Source organism: Antennarius striatus, chromosome 20 (genome assembly GCF_040054535.1).
Source record: "Antennarius striatus isolate MH-2024 chromosome 20, ASM4005453v1, whole genome shotgun sequence".
Lineage (NCBI taxonomy): Eukaryota > Metazoa > Chordata > Actinopteri > Lophiiformes > Antennariidae > Antennarius > Antennarius striatus.
The window spans coordinates 4,118,546-4,138,923 of NC_090795.1; the positions used below are offsets into that span (position 1 = coordinate 4,118,546).

Consider the following 20,378-nt stretch of genomic DNA (forward strand, 5'->3'; position numbering starts at 1 on the left):
CAGACAGCCTTGTCATCATCAGTATAGATGACAAAGTTACCATCATTCTGAGGGGAAGAAAGACATATTAGGATGGATTCAAAACATTCTTTGAACTGAATTTTGTTTTTTAAATATCTAAATCATCCAGGTGAAAGCATTTGAATTTTGATGGATTTCTGTGATTTGGTTGGACTTCTGACCTACCAAAAACAATCTGATTCCTTTACCTGAAAAAAAGCATTAAATTTTCCATTGTTGGACCTCAGGGAGTCTCCCTTGCGGAGCTCATTATGTTTGGACAGATAGTTCCTGCTCATGATTCTGGAACACAAATAAAAGCTGTGTTGTTAAATACAGTTTTAAAAAGACTGTGATTTACATGTAATTAATGGGATTTATTTGATCTTTTTAAATGAAAGCGTATCTCGCAGTAAGATGTTATCTGTTAAAAACTTCCATCCATCACTAGAACAGTATCATATACTTACAGGCTTGAATGTTGAACCCCAGCCAGACTGCAAGCAGAGGAAAAGATATGAAGTGAAAGATTAAAATTCATGGATTTTATACACCTGGATAAATGGGCGGAGCCAGAGAGGGGAGTGTCATCCCACTGTATGCAAATGATCAAATTACATTACCAGTAAGTCAGTCCAAAATAAAATAAAGCCGGTTGTGCAAGACATAGATTGGCATGGTCACTGAAAGCACATTGTGCGACTGACTCAACATCAGCATCAACAATTTTTTCCCATAAGCCTCATTTGTGTGAAGGAAAAAACCCCTCTGTAAGAAACAAGGCACACATTTTCAAAAGATTTTTGCAAATAAAATTGGAAAGTAAAGGAGCGCTTCATGTTTCTGTGTGCAAGCCTGGAAATTACATTTTGATAAACCTTTCACACTCATGATAAACTACTTTCTTTATGCTTCAGGACACACTTGTCAGAAGCAGATGCAACCTAATGGCAACCACCCATGGCCATAGTAATAGTCAGAGTGGTTTCATGTGGAGCAGCTTTGGTAAATTATTGATATCCGTAACCACATTTCCCCATATTTCCGCCAAGCCTCTGCATGAGAATGAATAGTAGAGATTAAAACACAACCTGGTCAGATCTGTGAAGGTAACAGTATGATTAAATAGTAAATAACAGTAAGATTAGAAGGACGTTCAGGAAGTGGTTTGGGTTTGGGAAAGCACCTCCACCTCCAGCATGAGGTTTAAAAGTTGATTAAAAAAACCAGCTCCGTTCCAGCTGGATGAAGAAAGACCATAGCACACACACGCACGCACGCACACACACACACACACACACACACACACACACACACACACACACACACACACACACACACACACACACACACCAAAAGTCCAATGTAAATCTGTAAATCCAGGATAAATTTGATAATTGTAAAACTACAAATATCTAACAATGCATACAGTGTGACGTCTCTGATCATGCTTATGCTGCCCCGAAATTTCTTCACTGTCGGACTAATAAAGGAACATCTAATCTTTTATCGTTATGACAATGAATAGTAGAGATTAAAAATCAACCTGTTCAAATCTGTGAAGGTGATACAGGTTTTAAATCACAGTATGATTAGCAGGATGTTAAGGAAGTGGTTCAGGTTTGGGAAACCCCTCCACAAACATACTTTCAGTTCATCTCTCAGGCCCTCTGTGGCAATTTTAGCTTTACTTGGCCATGACTGATTAAAATGATGTACTGAAATGATGTAAAGCTCTCATGAAAGTTCAGTCAGGAGGATTACTCTTGTACACACTTTGGCCATCAGTTGAACAGCATGGTGACGCCTCATTTCTTAGCTCATCACCTATTTGCTGTAAATAGCATGATCTACATTTAAAAAAAGTTAATAAAATGAAAATAATTTTTTTGTTAATCTTGGACATTTTAAAGACTCTGATCACCACTGAAGCCTCATAGCCTTACTATTAAAATAATTGTTTCTGTATTCTTGTAATAAATAATTAAAAATTCAAATGTTTAAAGCAGCCTTCCAAGGGTAAAAATCCTGTAAATTATTTAATGTTTGGACGTTTTGAGCAAGTACAAAGTTGTTGAAGTCATTTTTCAAGGAGAAATCGATGCATGATATTTTATGAGCAGCTTTTTTTGTACATCTACATTATTGTAACTGAAGTCTCCAGAGGATCGCAGATTTGAAAAAGGCACAAGGACTATTTCTGATTACTGCTGCTCAGGGGAGATTCTCGTCCACAACGATCTTCTGTTGTAATGAGCAATTACCTTAATTTAATTCAAGTGTACCTCCTGATTGAAATACTTTTAAATATCAAAATGCACAATATTTTACATTATTTTTCTTCAAACAGACACCAGATTCTTGTCTCATCCAAAAAAGTTAACTGTGTAATATTTTGTGTTATGATGACTGAAGTTGATTAATTTCACACCACTTTCAGCTTTCTCTATCAATCTCCTCAAAACTCAGCAAAAAAGGAAATTTTTAACACATTTATAAATTTTGACAATGTGCTTTTATTTGATTCCACATCACAGACCAGGTTTTGATTCAGGTGACTTTTACTTGCAGAATATGTGCTTTCACAACAAAATTTTACAATTTCTTTCCAGTGCTTTCAGCAGAGCTCCAGATTCTTTGTGCCTCCCTGTACAGCTCCAGTTTGCCTTCATCGGTCAGCTGCAGGCGACACATGTTGGCCTCTAACTTGCCAGACCATGAGCTCCACCGTGCATCATTACGTTCATTGTACAGAATCAGGTTGCAGTTTCCCTGCAGACACAGGCGGAACGCATCTGAGCCATCAGTACCTGTAGCCCAGAGAGCCTTTCCATGGGTATAGATGACAAAGTTGCCATCATCCTGCAGCACAGAAGGACAAATTAGGATGCAATTGATACAACCTCTAGAAGTGAATGAAATCTTTCTTTAATATCTAAAATCCTCCAGGTATAATAATGTGAACGTGGATGGACTTCTGTTGGCTTACTGTAAACAATCTGCTCCTCTTACCTGGAAAATAGCTTCAAACATTTTGTTGTTGGACAGCAGGGAGTCTCCCTTGCGGAGCTCATCATTCTTGGACATGTAGTTCCTGCTCATGATTCTGGAACAACAAGGAAACTTGTGTTGTTGAAAAATCAATCAATTTAAATTGTTTAAATTGCTTAAGAATAGGTCCATCTATATGAAAGTAAATTCAGATACTACCAATACTCACAGGCTGGAATGTTGAACCTCAGTCAGACTGCAGGCAGAGGAAGAGGAGTGAAGTGACAGAAATTAAAGTGACTTTTATACACCTGAAACGTGGGAGGAGACAGGAGGAGGAGTCATGTCACACCTCTAGATGCAAACAATGAATCAACCAAAATTTGATGTGTTGTTGACCTAACTGAAACTGGCTTTTAACCCAGGCTTGTGCCAAATTAAACTCTGAGGACGACAATGGACACAACTTGGGATGGGATCAGTTCTCCAGAAGCCACTCTAAGTGGGCGATGGGCGAAACCTTGAGAAGGATTTCCATGGAACTGTTTCAGAATTACTGCAGAGTCTTATCTCTGTCCACAACTGGTCAAACACTCAATCTGTGTAATGAAAATAAAGCTGTTTGTACAGATTTAGAAAAAGCCGTGAAATGTCGCTGAGGGCATTTACTGAAACATGATTTTAGCCTTCAGGGTCAAACCCCCAAAACAATCCATGACAGTTTGAGTTTACTGTCAGAAATTAGCTGAAAAACAACTTCAGTTCTGACACAGCCACAAAAATAGTTTCATTAAAATGTATTAATGGTGTTTTAATTTGGCTACATAAAACCACTTTCTGAGACATGTTCATGCCAACTCGAGAAACTTTATTGCCACAAAGAAAACGACTCAGTTCTCTGGAAGTCACTCCTGTTTTATAGAAGAGAATGATTAGCAGGAGGATGTATAGATGAAGAAAGAAACACACACACACACACACACACACACACACACACACACACACACACACACACACACACACACACACACACACACACACACACACACACACACACACACACGTTTGCACCAAGTGAAACACATTTCAATTATTTCTGTTTGTATGTTTTTGACAATCCAAATACACAATATGGGGCATAATGACAAGCACTCTGATTGTCCGCCAGAAGTGTCATAAAACTAAAACAGGTCAAGTTGTCTAAAGTCTGTGGAGCATATGCACAGCAGATATATTCACATTGGAGTCAACAGAAAAATGCTCCCAAAAATAATGAAGTATAAAATTTCAGAAAAAATCTAAAGTCATATTGAAGCATGTTGAACACAGGCTGCGTGCCACAATATTATTTTGGAAAGAAGCAATGATTTAATAAATTTGGTGTCGATGATGTGTGTGAAGAGATGTGAAAATGAGCTTCAGGATCGACTGAAGCTTGTTAGCAAGTAGGGAAATAATAGCTTTCAATATTAGCTCTCACAAGTTAGGTAATGATTGTTAAAAAGATTTCACCAGGCCCAACAAATAAAGAAAAAAGACATTAATATCCTGTGAAAATGTGCTTTTATTTGTTTGCAAATCAAAGTAGGTTGGTTTGATTCATGATCACATGGAAAGACTTTTTCTCGTTGTGCATTCAGGTTCAACAAGCTTTTCATGGCATGATAACATTTTAATATTTCTTTCCAGTGTTTTCAGCAGAGCTCCAGATTTTTTGCGCCTCCCTGTACAGCTCCAGTGCGCCACCATCGGTGATCCGCAGGTGACACATGTTGGCCTCTAATGTGTAGGAGTTTGTGCTCCACACGGCGCCATCGTTACAGTCATACATGACCAGGTTGCAGTCCCCCTGCAGAACCACGCGGAACCCGTCTGACCCATTAGTGCCTGAAGCCCAGGCAGCCTTTCCATTGGTGTAGATGACAAAGTTACCATCATCCTGCAGCACAGAAGGACAAATTAGGATATGATACAAACATTTTCTCACAAGTGAATGATGTTTCTTTAATACGTATCTAAAATCATCCAGGTATAATGATGGACTTCTGTCGGCCTACAGATAACAATCTGGTCCTCTTACCTGGAAAATAGCGACCCATTTTCCATTGTTGGACTGCAGGGAGTCTCCCTTGCGGAGCTCATCATTCTTGGACATGTAGTTCCTGCTCATGATTCTGGAACAACAAGAAAACTTGTGTTGATCAATCAATCAATTTGGATAGTTTCTAGTTGAGAATTGATCCATCTGTATGAAATTAAATTCAGATACTACCAATACTCACAGGCTGGGATGTTGAACCTCAGTCAGACTGCAGGCAGAGGAAGAGGAGTGAAGTGAAAGAAGTTACAATGACTTTTATACACCTGAAACGTGGGAGGAGACAGGAGGAGGAGTCTCAGAGGTGCGTGTCACACCTTTGTACACAAAACAAACACATTTAATAAAGATTTAATAGCTTTTAATTCATAGACTCAATGATCATTTAAATTCTTTCAATTTTATTTTTCATTTCAGACAATCCTAAACTGAATGTTTTCAGTCCTAATGTCAGATTTAAATTCAATGATAAAATGTAAAAATAAATTTGACATTTCCCCATCAATGTTCTCCTGAAAAATATTATATTTCACTATTTTCATCTTATCAGTTGTAGTTTCTACACCAAATCATACCAGTCAGCTTTTGGTCTTTTGCTACTCTACATCAGTTTTTAAACCAGGTTTGTGCAAATCAAACTCAGGAAGAGAATGGACACAATTTGTTATCAAAAAAATGTGGCCAGTTCTCTGGAAGTCACTTGGCTTCAAACAACTGGGCGATGGGCGAAACCTTGAGAAAGATTTCCATGGAAATAAATCACGACCGACTCAACTTGAAATGAGGTGTGCAGGGAGGAGACAGAGGGTCAAACCTCTGTCAATAACTCAACTATTGTGTTGAAAATAAATTGATTGTAAAGAAAAAGAGGTGAAACAGATTATTACTGATAAAAATAATATTGTGTTGTACACAAATCTTTTTCCTTTTCTCTGAGAACAAATTAGACATAAACATAAACATTTGATTTACCAATGTGGAATAAAAATATTCATTATTAACTGTTTCTACGGGTGTTTACATTTTCTATATGGAAAAAAATAATCAAATTGTCACCTGAACTCAATTAAAATCTTTTCACTGTGTGTGGTTTGAAGAGCTGAGCGAAAAAGTCAGTACTAAAACACAAAAATATAGATTTATACATTGTGAAAATGCTTTTGCTTGAATCCCGATCACGCAGCAGGTTGCTGTCCTTCATGGTTATCTATAAAGGTGACTTTTACTGACAAGTAATTCAGTTTCAAAAAGTTTTTCTTGTTGTTTAATTTTTAGACAGCTTGACCAACAAGATATGATTTTGATGAACTTCTGTCAATGTTGTGATGATGGAATTGGAGACATGCAGAGGAATGCCGTCGTGGGGGAAGAGGGACTAAAAGAGTGGGTGGAGAACGCAGCCTTGTGGGACACCAGCGGTCAAACCCCCAAAACAGCCCCAAACAGTTTGAGTTTACCATCAAAACACTGACGAAATATAAAACACTTTTACGGAGCACATTATTTAGGGAGCACATTATTTACATGATTTTTATTTTTTGTTTTCCATTTGCTAAAACACAATTTTGTAAACTACCATGGTTTGATCAAAATACTCGACACAATTATGACATTATTATTATCACTGTTAAAAAGTTGTGCAATAGTAATAAAACAAGTCAACATGTATACTTTTTAAACATACACAGTATTTACATGAATTTTTTATAGATTGACCAACAAGACATGATTTAGATGAGCTCCTGTCAATGTTGTACAGAGTTTAGTGGGTTGATTGTTTTTTAAATATTACTGCTGGTCAGGTGAGATATTTGCCCACAATTATTTTCTTATTTATTTTTTATCTTATTTAAATCAGTGTTCCCTCTTCATTGAAATATTTTTACATATTACAATACAATGTACAGTATTTTTCTTCAAACATGACTGTTTATCTATTTTTTTTAAGCTTTTGTGGCATAATTTCTGAAGTTGGTTCATTTCACACCATTTTCAGCTTTCTGTATCAGTCTCCTCAAAAATCAGCAAAAAAGGAACCATAAACACATTTATAAATTTTGATAATGTACTTTTATTTAATCACAGACCCAAGTTTCAATTCATGTTTTTATTTAAGGATGACTTTTACTTTCAGAATATTTGCTTTCATGACGTGATTTTAGAATTTCTTTCCAGTGCTTTCAGCAGAGCTCCAGATTTTTTGTGCCTCCCTGTACAGCTCCAGTTTGCCTTCATCGGTCAGCTGCAGGCGACACATGTTGGCCTCTAACCTGGCAGACGGTGAGCTCCACCGTTCAACATTACTTTCATTGTACAGAATCAGTCTGCAGTTTCCCTGCAGACACAGGCGGAACGCATCTGAGCCATCAGTGCCTGTAGCCCAGAGAGCCTTTCCATTGGTGTAGATGACAAAGTTGCCATCATCCTGCAGCACAGAGATAAATTAGGATGCATTAAATACAACTTCCAGAAGTGAATAAAATCCTTCTTTAATATCTAAAATCCTCCAGGTATAATAATGTGAACGTGGATGGACTTCTGTTGGCTTACTGTAAACAATCTGCTCCTCTTACCTGGAAAATAGCTTCAAACATTTTGTTGTTGGACAGCAGGGAGTCTCCCCTACGGAGCTCATCATTCTTGGACATGTAGTTCCTGCTCATGATTCTGGAACAACAAGGAAACTTGTGTTGTTGAAAAATCAATCAATTTAAATTGTTTAAATTGCTTAAGAATAGGTCCATCTGTATGAAAGTAAATTCAAATACTACCAATACTCACAGGCTGGAATGTTGAACCTCAGTCAGACTGCAGGCAGAGGAAGAGGAGTGAAGTGACAGAAATTAAAGTGACTTTTATACACCTGAAACGTGGGAGGAGACAGGAGGAGGAGTCATGTCACACCTCTAGATGCAAACAATGAATCAACCAAAATTTGATGTGTTGTTGACCTACCTGAAAGTGGCTTTTAAACCAGGCTTGTGCCAAATTAAACTCTGAGGACGACAATGGACACAACTTGGGATGGGATCAGTTCTCCAGAAGCCACTCTAAGTGGGCGATGGGCGAAACCTTGAGAAGGATTTCCATGGAACTGTTTCATAATTACTGCAGAGTCTTATCTCTGTCCACAACTGGTCAAACACTCAATCTGTGTAATGAAAATAAAGCTGTTTGTACAGATTTAGAAAAAGCCGTGAAATGTCGCTGAGGGCATTTACTGAAACATGATTTTAGCCTTCAGGGTCAAACCCCCAAAACAATCCATAACAGTTTGAGTTTACTGTCAGAAATTAGCTACATCTGTCTGAAAAACAACTTCAGTTCTGACACAACCACAAAAATAGTTTCATTAAAATGTGTTAATGGTGTTTTAATTTGGCTACATAAAACCACTTTTTGAGACATGTTCATGCCAACTCGAGAAACTTTATTGCCACAAAGAAAACGACTCAGTTCTCTGGAAGTCACTCCTGTTTTATAGAAGAGAATGATTAGCAGGAGGATGTATAGATGAAGAAAGAAACACACACACACACACACACACACACACACACACACACACACACACACACACACACACACACACACACATACACACACACACACACACACACACACGTTTGCACCAAGTGAAACACATTTCAATTATTTCTGTTTGTATGTTTTTGACAATCCAAATACACAATATGGGGCATAATGACAAGCACTCTAATTGTTCGCCAGAAGTGTCATAAAACTAAAACAGGTCAAGTTGTCTAAAGTCTGTGGAGCATATGCACAGCAGATATATTCACATTGGAGTCAACAGAAAAATGCTCCCAAAAATAATGAAGTATAAAATTTCAGAAAAAATCTGAAGTCATATTGAAGCATGTTGAACACAGGCTGCGTGCCACAATATTATTTTGGAAAGAAGCAATGATTTAATAAATTTGGTGTCGATGATGTGTGTGAAGAGATGTGAAAATGAGCTTCAGGATCGACTGATGCTTGTTAGCAAGTAGGGAAATAATAGCTTTCAATATTAGCTCTCACAAGTTAGGTAATGATTGTTAAAAAGATTTCACCAAGCCCAACAAATAAAGAAAAAAGACATTAATATCCTGTGAAAATGCGCTTTTATTTGTTTGCAAATCAAAGCAGGTTGGTTTGATTTATGGTCACATGGAAAGACTTTTTCTCGTTGTGCATTCAGGTTCAACAAGCTTTTCATGGCATGATAACGTTTTAATATTTCTTTCCAGTGTTTTCAGCAGAGCTCCAGATTTTTTGCGCCTCCCTGTACAGCTCCAGTGCGCCACCATCGGTGATCCGCAGGTGACACATGTTGGCCTCTAATGTGTAGGAGTTTGTGCTCCACACGGCGCCATCGTTACAGTCATACATGACCAGGTTGCAGTCCCCCTGCAGAACCACGCGGAACCCGTCTGACCCATTAGTGCCTGAAGCCCAGGCAGCCTTTCCATTGGTGTAGATGACAAAGTTACCATCATCCTGCAGCACAGAAGGACAAATTAGGATACGATACAAACATTTTCTCACAAGTGAATGATGTTTCTTTAATACGTATCTAAAATCATCCAGGTATAATGATGGACTTCTGTCGGCCTACAGATAACAATCTGGTCCTCTTACCTGGAAAATAGCGACCCATTTTCCATTGTTGGACTGCAGGGAGTCTCCCTTGCGGAGCTCATCATTCTTGGACATGTAGTTCCTGCTCATGATTCTGGAACAACAAGAAAACTTGTGTTGATAAATCAATCAATTTGGATAGTTTCTAGTTGAGAATTGATCCATCTGTATGAAAGTAAATTCAGATACTACCAATACTCACAGGCTGGGACGTTGAACCTCAGTCAGACTGCAGGCAGAGGAAGAGGAGTGAAGTGAAAGAAGTTACAATGACTTTTATACACCTGAAACGTGGGAGGAGACAGGAGGAGGAGTCTCAGAGGTGCGTGTCACACCTTTGTACACAAAACAAACACATTTAATAAAGTTTTAATAGCTTTTAATTCATAGACTCAATGACCATTTAAATTCTTTCAATTTTATTTTTCATTTCAGACAATCCTAAACTGATTTTTTTCTGTCCTAAAGTCAGATTTAAATTCAATGATAAAATGTAAAAATAAATTTGTCATTTCCCCATCAATGTTCTCCTGAAAAATATTATATTTCACTATTTTCATCTTATCAGTTTTAGTTTCTACACCAAATCATACCAGTCAGCTTTTGGTCTTTTGCTACTCTACATCAGTTTTTAAACCAGGTTTGTGCCAAATCAAACTCAGGAAGAGAATGGACACAATTTGTTATCAAAAAAATGTGGTCAGTTCTCTGGAAGTCACTTGGCTTCAAACAACTGGGCGATGGGCGAAACCTTGAGAAAGATTTCCATGGAAATAAATCAGGACCGACTCAACTTGAAATGAGGTGTGCAGGGAGGAGACAGAGGGTCAAACCTCTGTCAATAACTCAACTATTGTGTTGAAAATAAATTGATTGTAAAGAAAAAGAGGTGAAACAGATTATTACTGATAAAAATAATATTGTGTTGTACACAAATCTTTTTCCTTTTTTCTGAGAACAAATTTGACATAAACATAAACATTTGATTTACCAATGTGGAATAAAAATATTCATTATTAACTGTTTCTACGGGTGTTTACATTTTCTATATGGAAAAAAAAAATCAAATTGTCACCTGAACTCAATTAAAATGTTTTAACTGTGTGTGGTTTGAAGAGCTGAGCGAAAAAGTCAGTACTAAAACACAAAACACTGACGAAATATAAAACACTTTTACTCGAGTTTAATTTTAAGACACTTTTACCTGACATTTTTCTTCATGTGCTACTTTGTACAGTTATCCTCTTCACTACATTTATCTGACAAACTACTTAAGTTCCAATACTTTAGCCGCCAAAATGGTCTCTATAAATTATATATGGATACATAAAACCAGCTTTTGAGTCATGTTCATGCGAATGTGGGGCAACTCTGAGGATGAAAATGAACAAACTTTGTTGGCACAAAGTAAACGAGTCAGTTCTCTGGAAGTCGCTCCTGTTTTAAACAAGAGAAAGATTGGCAGGTGGATGTGTGGATGAAGAAAGACCACACACACACATGCACGCACGTACGCGCACGCACACACACACACACACACACACACACACACATTATATTTATGTATCTATAATATACGTATATCTACAACAGCTGTAACAAAGTTCTCAGGAAGTCATGCCTGTTTTGGAAAAAAACACAATCAGTGGGAGAACTATAGATGATAAAGATATGAACACACAACACACACACAGGCACACACACACACTCGCACACGCACACGCACACGCACACGCACACACACACTCCTGAGTAATAACCTGCAAATTAGCTTGCTTTCGATGTTTTAGATCTTTACATCAGTAAAACTAACATAATTGCTGTTTTTCAATATTTTGTGTTTCCTTGTCATTTTATTTTGACACTGGGATTTCATGAATCTGACTTTTTTTGGTTTGCAGTAAAATTGTGTTTTCCAGCACTTTAAATCAAGATGTAAAAATATATAAGTCATAAAAGTTAATGAAAGAAATTGCCCCATTATTTACGGAGCATTCTATGTCACTGTTTTTGTTTTCCATTTGCTATAACGAAATTTTGTAAACTACCATGGTTTGATCAAAATACTCGACACAATTATGACATTATTATTATCACTGTTAAAAAGTTGTGCAATAGTAATAAAACAAGTCAACATGTACACTTTTTAAACATACACAGTATTTACATGAAGTTTTTATAGATTGACCAACAAGACATGATTTAGATGAGCTCCTGTCAATGTTGTACAGAGTTTAGTGGGTTGATTGTTTTTTAAATATTACTGCTGGTCAGGTGAGATATTTGCCCACAATTATTTTCTTATTTATTTTTTATCTTATTTAAATCAGTGTTCCCTCCTTATTGAAATATTTTTACATATTACAATACAATGTACAGTATTTTTCTTCAAACATGACCTTTTTTTAAACCTTTTGTTGCATTATTTCTGAAGTTGGTTCATTTCACAACACTTTCAGCTTTCTGTATCAGTCAAAAAGTCAGCAAAAAAAGGAACCATTAACACATTTATAAATTTTGATAATTTGTTTTTATTTAATCACAGACCAAGTTTCAATTCATATTTTTATTTAAGGATGACTTTTACTTTCACAATATTTGCTTTCATGACATGATTTTACAATTTCTTTCCAGTGCTTTCAGCAGAGCTCCAGATTCTTTGTGCCTCCCTGTACAGCTCCAGTTTGCCTTCATCGGTCAGCTGCAGGCGACACATGTTGGCCTCTAACTTGCCAGAGACTGAGCTCCACCGTGCAACATTACGTTCATTGTACAGAATCAGGTTGCAGTTTCCCTGTAGACACAGACGGAACGTATCTAAGCCATCAGTGCCTGTAGCCCAGACAGCGTTTCCATTGGTATAGACGACAAAGTTACCATCATCCTGCAGGTCAGAAAGATAAATTATGATGCATTAACAGCAAGTTCCAGAAGTGAATGATACTTCTTTGAAATCTAAAATCATCCATGTATAAAAATGTGAACGTGGATGGACTTCTGTTAGCCTTCTGTAGGTCCTCTCACCTGGAAAACAGCTTCAAACATTTTGTTGTTGGATATCAGAGAGTCTCCCCTACGGAGCTCATCATTCTTGGACATGTAGTTCCTGCTCATGATTCTGGAACAACAAGGAAACTTGTGTTGTTGAAAAATCAGTCAGTTTAAATTGTTAACATTAAGAATGGGTCCATCTGTATGAAAGTAAATTCAGATACTACCGATACTCACAGACTGGAATGTTGAACCTCAGTCAGACTGCAGGCAGAGGAAGAGGAGTGAAGTGAAAAAGTTGAAGTGACTTTTATACACCTGAAATGTGGAAGGAGTCAAAGAGGAGGAGTCAAAGTCACAGGAGTCACAGTTTCACCACAGCTCTTAATTCACTAAATTCAGTCATAATTTAAATTCTTTCAATTTTATTTTTCATTTCAGACAATCCTAAACTGTTGGAATGTTTCGTGTCAAAATGTCAGATTTAAATGAGGGATGAAATTTTCAATAATATTTTACGGTTCCCCATTAATGTTCTACAGCAAAATATTACATTTTATTTTTATCTCACCAACTTTAGTTTCTACACAAAAACACCTCAGTTTAAACTTAATCTTTTGTTACTCTAACTCAGTTTTTTGTCAGATTTGTGACAAATCAAACTATGAGGAAGAGGATGGACACAATTTGTTATCACAAATATGATCAGTTCTCTAGAGGCCACTCTGATTCTAACAACTGGGTCATGGGCCTAATATTTCACAACAGGCTCACCATAAAGTGAAGATGTCCAGGGTGAAGACAGAGGGTCATGTCTCCTTCTTCAGTGACTCAACTATTGTGAAGGAAGTACATCTGTTAGCACAGATTTAGTAAAAGAGGTTAAAATGTCACTGGGGTCATTTACAGAAGCACAATTTTAAGATACTTTACTTCTCAGCAATGTTCCAGAATTCTGAGGAAATCATGCCTGTTTTAGAGAAAATCCCAATTAATGGAAGAACTATAGATGAAAAGATGAGAACACACACACACACACACACACACACACACACACACCATGCATCGGATTTTTTAGATGCACGCATTCAGAATGGTGCATGAATGAAGAAAATATAATTGATGTGCTTGTTTTTTGGGGGAGTTTAATGTCTTTTAATTGTAACCCTGTAATTTGATGTATCAGATTTTGTTTTATTTTGCAGTAAAATTGTGCTTTTCCAGTACTGTAAATCAAGATGTAAAAACATATAAATCATCAATGTAATTGAAAAAATGCTCCATTACTTACATGGCATTTTACAATAATTGATCACATGTAAAGAGTGATCTTGTTGCCTAATGAAGCACTGATTGAGTACATTTTGACAGCTGAATGCGATGATGAACTGTCTGCTGAGATGGTTGTTTAGGTGAGTGTGTGACGCGTTTTGGAAATGAGCTTCAAGATCACATCAATGTGCTGTGAAAATGTTCTTTTATTTGTTTGCAGATCACACAGGTTCAATTCATGTTTACATTCAATGACTTTATTTGCTGAGCGTTCAGGTTCAACAAGCTTTTCATGGCTAGATAACATTTCAGAATTTCTTTCCAGTGCTGTCAGCAGAGCTCCAGATTTTTCGGGCCTCCCTGTGCAGCTCCAGTGCCCCATTATTAGTCAGTTGCAGGCGACACATGTTGGCCCCTAATGTTTCGGAGTTTGTGCTCCACACGGCGCCATCATTATGGTCATACATGACCAGGTTGCAGTCACCCTGCAGACACAGGCGGAACCCTTCTGACGCATTAGTACCTGAAGCCCAGAGAGCCTCTCCTTTGGTGTAGATGACAAAGTTACCATCATCCTGCAGCGTGACACACAAATTAGGATAAATTAAAACATTTTCCACGAGTGAATGATGTTTCTTTAATAACAAAACATTATCAAGATATAAAAATGTGAACATGGATGAACTTCTGTCGGCCTACAGATAACAATCTGGTCCTCTTACCTGGAAAATAGCTTCAAACATTTTGTTGTTGGATATCAGAGAGTCTCCCCTACGGAGCTCATCATTCTTGGACATGTAGTTTATGCTCATGATTCTGGAACAACAAGAAAACTTGCGTGAGAGATCAAGCAACTTAAATATTTTCTAATTGATTGAGAATTCATCCATCTTTATGAAAGCAAATTCAGATACTACCAATACTCACAGGCTGGATTGTTGAACATCAGTCAGACTGCAGGCAGAGGACGAGGAGTGAAGTGAAAGAAGTTAAAGTGACTTTTATACTGAAAGGTGGGAGGAGACAGGAGGAGGAGACAAAGAGGAAGAGTCAAATAATCAGAATGCTAATGTTTCAGTAGTTCTTAATTCACTAAACTCATTCATTCATTCATTTTTCTACCATTTGTTCAGCTTATTGCGGGTCACGGGGGTTGCTGGAGTCTATCCCAGTTAATTCACAAACTCAGCGATCATTTAAATTCTTCCAGTGTTATTTTGCACTTCAATCAATCCTAAACTTTTTAAACGTTTTCTGTCCCAATGTGAGATGTAGGTGCACTTATGAAAATTAAAATAAAATTTTATATTTTCTCCTTAACGTTCTGCAGCACAATATTATATTTGACTATTTTCACCTCACCAACTTTAGTCACACATAAACATGCCAGTCAGCGTTTCATCTTTTGTTCCTCTAAATCAGTTTTTAATCCAGGCTTGTTCCAAATCAAATTAAGGAAGACAATGAACACAACTTGTTAATACATAATGGTATCAGTTCTTTAGATGACACTCTAAGTGGGTGAAAGCTAGAGAATAATATCAATGGAACTGTTTCATTACTACAAAGAGTCTTATCTCTGTGTGACTGGCCAAAAGACTCAACCATTGTGATGAAAGTAAAACTGTACAGATTTACCGTAGTAGTAACATGTCGCTGAGGTCAGTTACTGAAACACATTATAAGACACTTCTCAGCGTACATTTATCTACTCCAGCTTTAGTAATGTTTAGTAAACATGGATCTGCTGGAGCCTATCTCAGCTGGCTGCAGGTGAAAGGCAGGGTACACCCCAGACAGGACACCAGGTCATTGTGGGGCCACATTAAAGACAAACAAATGCTCATGTTTCACTCCTATGGGCAATTTTTTGCTAGCAATTCACCAAACATATGTATTAAGAGACAAAATCATGCTGAGTCACTTCTTTTTTGGTTGGCGCCTCCAGGTTGTTGTCATTGATAAGTTGAAATCTATTTGTCACATCTATTTGCGTCACATCCAGTAACGAGGCTGCTCGGTTTTTGGCTTGAGAGATGAATCAGAACAATCACTGGGATTTATTTAATGGAGAAATTTGTGTCATCATGTGACTCACCACAATATTCTGGTGGGAAAAAATATTCTTGTCCACCTTAATCCTGCTTTAAACACATCAAACAAAGATATATACATTTTTTTTCTTTCTTTTATTGTACATCATTTAAATTTTATACCAGAAAATAAGAAAAGTCAGTACATTCGCCCAAAAAGCATCTAAAAAAAAAAGTAAGTGCTTTGCTTCAGTTCAGACAAAAAAGCTGCTTTGACATCCTGGGCTGGGGCGGGCGAGTCCAGGCTAGTTTTACAAAATAAGTGACACCAGACTGACAACCATTCAGAAAAGTCCAGGTGACGTCACTCTGTAAGCATGCAACAAGGTACTACACATTCTGTGGCTACGTTACATGAAGCATTTTTGCTCTATTTTCATTCATTTCCTCTGTTGTGAGCCAGTCGACACCGCTAACAGTGTGGGGGCTCCGCTGTTGTAGCTCATTTTACTGCAGTGGTCTGTCCTGGTTGTCCTCATCTCCTGAAACACAAAGACGTCACACATTTAAAACATCTTCAATCATCCTCAGACTTAAAACCTGATGAAGATACGTATGAAGGATCGTCAGACTTGTGTCGAGGTTCTCGGGTACAAGATTTCACAATCAGAACACGGATGGGAAATAACAGGATAGTGGATTGTAATACCTCTGTCATCCTTGGCTTCTGGATGCAGTGAACGTAAGGCCTGGGGCTGGTTTCGATCTGATCGTCTGCTATTTTGTAACAAACTGCGCAGTCCATTATGGGCTGTGAAGACATTCATTACAGAAAAAAAAAACCCCCATGATGACGCTGCTGATATTGGCTTGAAATGGGTGTGTCTTCTGACATCCACTCACTCTGTCGTTCCTGAAGATGCATCTCTGAGTGTCTGCCGCTGGCGTTCCTTTGGCGCACCTGGTGGGTTTCAGGTAAAAGTGGTGGTAGAGGTACCTCACGCCGAAACCGGACTGCGAGAGAGCAGAAGGTCATTGTGGGAGATGAAAGAGTACAAATAATAGATGCTGAGAGTATCATGTGGGATCATCCTCTGAGGATAACGATTCTGTTGGGAATGTCATGGAAATATATGTTGACAACTCTGAGTAAAATCAACTTTGCGTCGAAAGGACGCAAAGTTCATTTGGGTTAGTAGATATAAACAGTGAAAGTTAGAGTGTCACAAGAGTATAAAAAAAACAAAAAAAACAAGAACTTGAGGAAGTTCAGTCAGTTTATTTCCCTGTGTGAACTTGGCTCTTCTGGTTTTTATCAGATATAATTCCCGTTTTCTTAAAGTTTTTTGGAAAACAAGCAGAACTGAAAACTTGAAGCAAACAAGAACAAATAAAGGAACTGACGATGAAATCATGAAGTGGCTTACATCAATGCCTGACTTCTCCAGACTCTTCAAGAAGCGAAAATGGTGCTGCACGGTGGCGTGAGAGTTGAGTTGCTCCAACGCCAGATCGACTCCCTTCCTGTAGTCGTCGGGCAGCTCGTCGTAAGGATTCTGGGCCTCGGCGGAGCGCAGCAAAGCTCCGGCAGCGCAAATCAGCAACAGCAGTCCAGCAGCCATCGTCCTCAGCGTGTGAAGGGGAAATGCTCGGCTCAGACGCAGTTCACCCTTCCCTCCCTGCGGGATCAATACTCGCATCCAAAACAAGTCCTATTATGGCAGTGTGTGACTGTGTGTGAACCAAGAGGACCAGAGCTCGCCGAACATCAACAGGCCGCCTGCGTCAACTGTTTACTTTTAATATCCAAGTTCTTGTAAGAACCCCAAGGGAGGCGGATCACGACTTGTTGTAACAAAACACATTCCAGACGAACAAAGCAGACTTACACTCTATTTCCGAGACGCTGTGAGCAATCCCCCAGTCCTGGAAATGAGGCCAACGTGCCGGGAAAAGCCTTTGACCTCAGGACAAATAGAAAGGTCAGCCGTGCCCAGAGGGTGAATGAACCGTTCAGGCTCCGCTTCATCAGCTCCCAGGAAAATGGGTCGTTTAGAGGAATTTGGCTGCCTTGTATTTGTTGAATGGCGGGGGTAATGAAACGCTCACTCCAAAACGGCTGTTTCTCTGACCTACATGCATGCAAACACACCCAGGATTCAACATTTCGTCACATCGCAGAAAAGCAGACTATTTTCTGAGGTGGAGGTACACCCCCATCGTTTGATTGACCTTTCAATCCTTAATTGGGGGAGGGGGGGTGTGTCACTGACTTGTTGCTTGGTTACAATGACCCCTGCCTCTGTTGTTTATTCTACTCAAACTGCCCCGCTGCTCTTCATTCAGACACCAAAGTTCATCCACCGGAGAAAATAGTTCACAAAGGACTTCAGCTGTCCTAGGAAGTTTTTGGAGTCTTTTAAAAAATAGGCTATGACCTAATTTAAATGTTAAATAAGGATGAAAAACCAGCTATTTTTATTTGCATATTGTTCAAAAAATTAAATGACAGTTTATTGACATTAAGAGTCTAACAGACGAACAAGGCCGTGACCTTTGGAACGGTTGGTGGAAGAGGGCTAACCTAATTTCTGTTTCCCTGTCTCACATCAACTCAAATAAATTCCTAAAAACATTACAATTATTTTGTAATTATAAATTCAGATCATCACCTTACCCTAACCCTAACACTGAGTCACCTCTAGGATACAATGGGGATCGCCTTCGGTGAAAGATTCCATTCGTTTTTTTGTGTAATCCAGAGAAACAAACAGATAAACAAACCAGACCAATCAAACCAAACCTTCCTGGTGGAGGTAACTACAGACAAGGTAGGTTTAATACTTTAGTATTAATTCACTAGTCAAAATTTAGAAGAAAAACAAAGCCTGTAAGATGTGAACTATTCCTCCAGAAGTTCACTTATTTCCTGTTGATGCCAGAAGAGTCGGGCTTCCGCTGCTGTATCCCAGCCGGTTGCAGTACTCCTGTCTGGTTGTCGTCATCTCCTGCCGGTAACACAAAAAAGATGTGTTCATTGATGCAACAACAGAAACTTTGTCATGAGGCTACAAAGAGTGGGGGTCACGGGTTCTCGGCCAGCGGACTGACCGGCGTGAGGGTGGTCTTGTGGACGCAGTGGATGTAGGGTTTGGGCTCCTGTTCGATGGCCTCTTTAAAGGTTTTGTAACAGACAGCGCAGTCTATCAGCGGCTGCATGTAAACACACAAACCAAACAGGACTCAGACACGACAGGACAGACCGACAACCCCCTCTCATCAACGAGGCACAACTTACTCTGTCGTTTCTGAACTGACAAGATGTGGAGTTGGTCGTTCCTTTCGGACAGTTGGTGGCTTTGAGGTAAAAGTGGTGGTAGATGTATTTCACGTCAAACCCAGGCTGGAAGACACACATTTAACGTCCAACAATGAACAACAACACAACAACAGATCAACACGGAGTCTGTCAGGCGGACAGGACAGGCTGAACTCTACCTCGATGTCTGACTGCAAGAGACTTTTGAAGAAGAGGAAATGGTGCTGGATTCTGGCGTGAGAGTGGAGCTTCTCCAGGGCTAGATCCACTCCTTTCTTGTAGGATTCGGCGAGTCTGTCGTAATTATTCTCCTGGCCGTCACAGGAAAACATCAACGTGTGAAGGCTGAGCAGCAGCAGCAGTAAAGCAGCCATCTTCCTCTGATGTCTGTGGGACTGAGGTGAAGGGACAGACCACCCACCTCTGAGGACAAAACAACACCCAGCCCTCTTTTTATCCTGGCAAAAAACCAGCCGGAAACACAAGCCTTAAATGAGATATGTATAAAAAATAACTACATGCAACACGATGGAAGTAAAATCAAAGAAATAACAGATATCAACAAGTCCGAGTGTGTTTTTTTTTATATCTTTGCCCTTGTTTTACAAAAAGTTTAAAGGAATATGAAGAGTGAGGATGGAGCTTCCAGCCTCAACAGAACAAAAACATCTCAATGCCTCTATACCAGAGATAAATCATGTTAAAAAAAAAGCAATAGTTTACCAAAGAGACCTGCATGTGAACCCAACAACACCCAACTGTGTTTACAGACGGGTTCTGGTCATCCATATAACGAGTGAATGGACTCAACTCCGCCCCCTAGTGGAACTAAACAGCTACAACCACCAGAGGCTTCACCCTGTATGGGGCCTCCTGATTGGAGGATGGACTTTGAGAGAAACGTCATCCCCTGGGTTTCCTGAGTTACACCTGTTTGTTTTTCACTGCTTGTTTAAGAGTTACAAACATAAAGTGAGTTGAAAAAGTGGATTTAACTTTTACATCTTAAACAAAGTGTATTTTTTCCCCCCACTTT

The 20,378-nt window shown here is 38.7% G+C and overlaps 6 protein-coding genes and 1 long non-coding RNA gene across 8 annotated transcripts; all 7 read right to left on the reverse strand.

Annotated features, from left to right (window-relative positions):
- Positions 1-529, reverse strand: LOC137587708 (uncharacterized). Its single transcript, XR_011033959.1, has 3 exons — positions 471-529; positions 210-303; positions 1-47 (listed from the first exon to the last, which is right to left on the reverse strand). It is a non-coding gene; the product is annotated as an uncharacterized lncRNA (long non-coding RNA).
- A 1,976-nt stretch (positions 530-2,505) lies between these two features.
- On the reverse strand, positions 2,506-3,263 carry LOC137587696 (B-type lectin plumieribetin-like). The gene is made up of 3 exons (XM_068304285.1): positions 3,221-3,263; positions 3,013-3,106; positions 2,506-2,862 (listed from the first exon to the last, which is right to left on the reverse strand). The coding sequence occupies exons 2-3, from the start codon at positions 3,100-3,102 to the stop codon at positions 2,596-2,598; spliced, it is 357 nt and encodes a 118-aa protein (XP_068160386.1). The 5' UTR covers positions 3,103-3,106; positions 3,221-3,263; the 3' UTR covers positions 2,506-2,595.
- Positions 3,264-4,543: 1,280 nt separating this feature from the next.
- On the reverse strand, positions 4,544-5,331 carry LOC137587710 (B-type lectin plumieribetin-like). The gene is made up of 3 exons (XM_068304300.1): positions 5,274-5,331; positions 5,072-5,165; positions 4,544-4,930 (listed from the first exon to the last, which is right to left on the reverse strand). The coding sequence occupies exons 2-3, from the start codon at positions 5,159-5,161 to the stop codon at positions 4,664-4,666; spliced, it is 357 nt and encodes a 118-aa protein (XP_068160401.1). The 5' UTR covers positions 5,162-5,165; positions 5,274-5,331; the 3' UTR covers positions 4,544-4,663.
- A 1,916-nt stretch (positions 5,332-7,247) lies between these two features.
- Positions 7,248-7,752, reverse strand: LOC137587878 (B-type lectin plumieribetin-like). Its single transcript, XM_068304553.1, has 2 exons — positions 7,663-7,752; positions 7,248-7,514 (listed from the first exon to the last, which is right to left on the reverse strand). The coding sequence occupies exons 1-2, from the start codon at positions 7,750-7,752 to the stop codon at positions 7,248-7,250; spliced, it is 357 nt and encodes a 118-aa protein (XP_068160654.1).
- Positions 7,753-9,176: 1,424 nt separating this feature from the next.
- On the reverse strand, positions 9,177-9,964 carry LOC137587711 (B-type lectin plumieribetin-like). Its single transcript, XM_068304301.1, has 3 exons — positions 9,930-9,964; positions 9,728-9,821; positions 9,177-9,586 (listed from the first exon to the last, which is right to left on the reverse strand). Exons 2-3 carry the CDS (start codon positions 9,815-9,817, stop codon positions 9,320-9,322), a joined length of 357 nt encoding a protein of 118 aa, XP_068160402.1. The 5' UTR covers positions 9,818-9,821; positions 9,930-9,964; the 3' UTR covers positions 9,177-9,319.
- Positions 9,965-12,344: 2,380 nt separating this feature from the next.
- Positions 12,345-14,802, reverse strand: LOC137587879 (B-type lectin plumieribetin-like). Its single transcript, XM_068304554.1, has 4 exons — positions 14,713-14,802; positions 14,456-14,565; positions 12,752-12,845; positions 12,345-12,521 (listed from the first exon to the last, which is right to left on the reverse strand). Exons 1-4 carry the CDS (start codon positions 14,800-14,802, stop codon positions 12,345-12,347), a joined length of 471 nt encoding a protein of 156 aa, XP_068160655.1.
- Positions 14,803-18,827: 4,025 nt separating this feature from the next.
- LOC137614239 (retinoic acid receptor responder protein 2-like) lies at positions 18,828-20,114 on the reverse strand. 2 transcript variants are annotated; one of them, XM_068343929.1, is made up of 5 exons: positions 20,066-20,114; positions 19,522-19,765; positions 19,322-19,426; positions 19,135-19,236; positions 18,828-19,031 (listed from the first exon to the last, which is right to left on the reverse strand). In XM_068343929.1, the coding sequence occupies exons 2-5, from the start codon at positions 19,714-19,716 to the stop codon at positions 18,942-18,944; spliced, it is 492 nt and encodes a 163-aa protein (XP_068200030.1). In that variant the 5' UTR covers positions 19,717-19,765; positions 20,066-20,114; the 3' UTR covers positions 18,828-18,941. The 2 variants fall into 2 exon arrangements, with proteins under 2 accessions (XP_068200030.1, XP_068200031.1); XM_068343930.1 differs by lacking the exon at positions 20,066-20,114 and having other exon boundaries at positions 19,522-19,778.
- Positions 20,115-20,378: the final 264 nt, after the last annotated feature.

What these genes read in the sequence shown, in the direction of transcription:
- LOC137587711 (XM_068304301.1), bottom strand. Translation starts at nt 9,817, where the DNA reads ATGAGCAGGAACTACATGTCCAAGAATGATGAGCTCCGCAAGGGAGAC. An exon ending in AATGGGTCGCTATTTTCCAG is followed by an intron (nt 9,587 to 9,727) that starts GTAAGAGGACCA and finishes TCTGTGCTGCAG; the next exon opens with GATGATGGTAACTTTGTCAT.
- LOC137587879 (XM_068304554.1), bottom strand. Translation starts at nt 14,802, where the DNA reads ATGAGCATAAACTACATGTCCAAGAATGATGAGCTCCGTAGGGGAGAC. An exon ending in GGTGACTGCAACCTGGTCAT is followed by an intron (nt 12,846 to 14,455) that starts GTATGACCATAA and finishes TTGTTGTTCCAG; the next exon opens with AATCATGAGCAGGAACTACA. An exon ending in TGTTTGAAGCTGTTTTCCAG is followed by an intron (nt 12,522 to 12,751) that starts GTGAGAGGACCT and finishes CTGTGTCTACAG; the next exon opens with GGAAACTGCAACCTGATTCT.
- LOC137587710 (XM_068304300.1), bottom strand. Translation starts at nt 5,161, where the DNA reads ATGAGCAGGAACTACATGTCCAAGAATGATGAGCTCCGCAAGGGAGAC. An exon ending in AATGGGTCGCTATTTTCCAG is followed by an intron (nt 4,931 to 5,071) that starts GTAAGAGGACCA and finishes TCTGTGCTGCAG; the next exon opens with GATGATGGTAACTTTGTCAT.
- LOC137587878 (XM_068304553.1), bottom strand. Translation starts at nt 7,752, where the DNA reads ATGAGCAGGAACTACATGTCCAAGAATGATGAGCTCCGTAGGGGAGAC. An exon ending in TGTTTGAAGCTATTTTCCAG is followed by an intron (nt 7,515 to 7,662) that starts GTAAGAGGAGCA and finishes TCTGTGCTGCAG; the next exon opens with GATGATGGCAACTTTGTCAT.
- LOC137587696 (XM_068304285.1), bottom strand. Translation starts at nt 3,102, where the DNA reads ATGAGCAGGAACTACATGTCCAAGAATGATGAGCTCCGCAAGGGAGAC. An exon ending in TGTTTGAAGCTATTTTCCAG is followed by an intron (nt 2,863 to 3,012) that starts GTAAGAGGAGCA and finishes TCTGTGCTGCAG; the next exon opens with GATGATGGCAACTTTGTCAT.
- LOC137614239 (XM_068343929.1), bottom strand. Translation starts at nt 19,716, where the DNA reads ATGGCTGCTTTACTGCTGCTGCTGCTCAGCCTTCACACGTTGATGTTT. An exon ending in GTCAGTTCAGAAACGACAGA is followed by an intron (nt 19,237 to 19,321) that starts GTAAGTTGTGCC and finishes GTTTACATGCAG; the next exon opens with CCGCTGATAGACTGCGCTGT. An exon ending in ACAAGACCACCCTCACGCCG is followed by an intron (nt 19,032 to 19,134) that starts GTCAGTCCGCTG and finishes TGTTACCGGCAG; the next exon opens with GAGATGACGACAACCAGACA.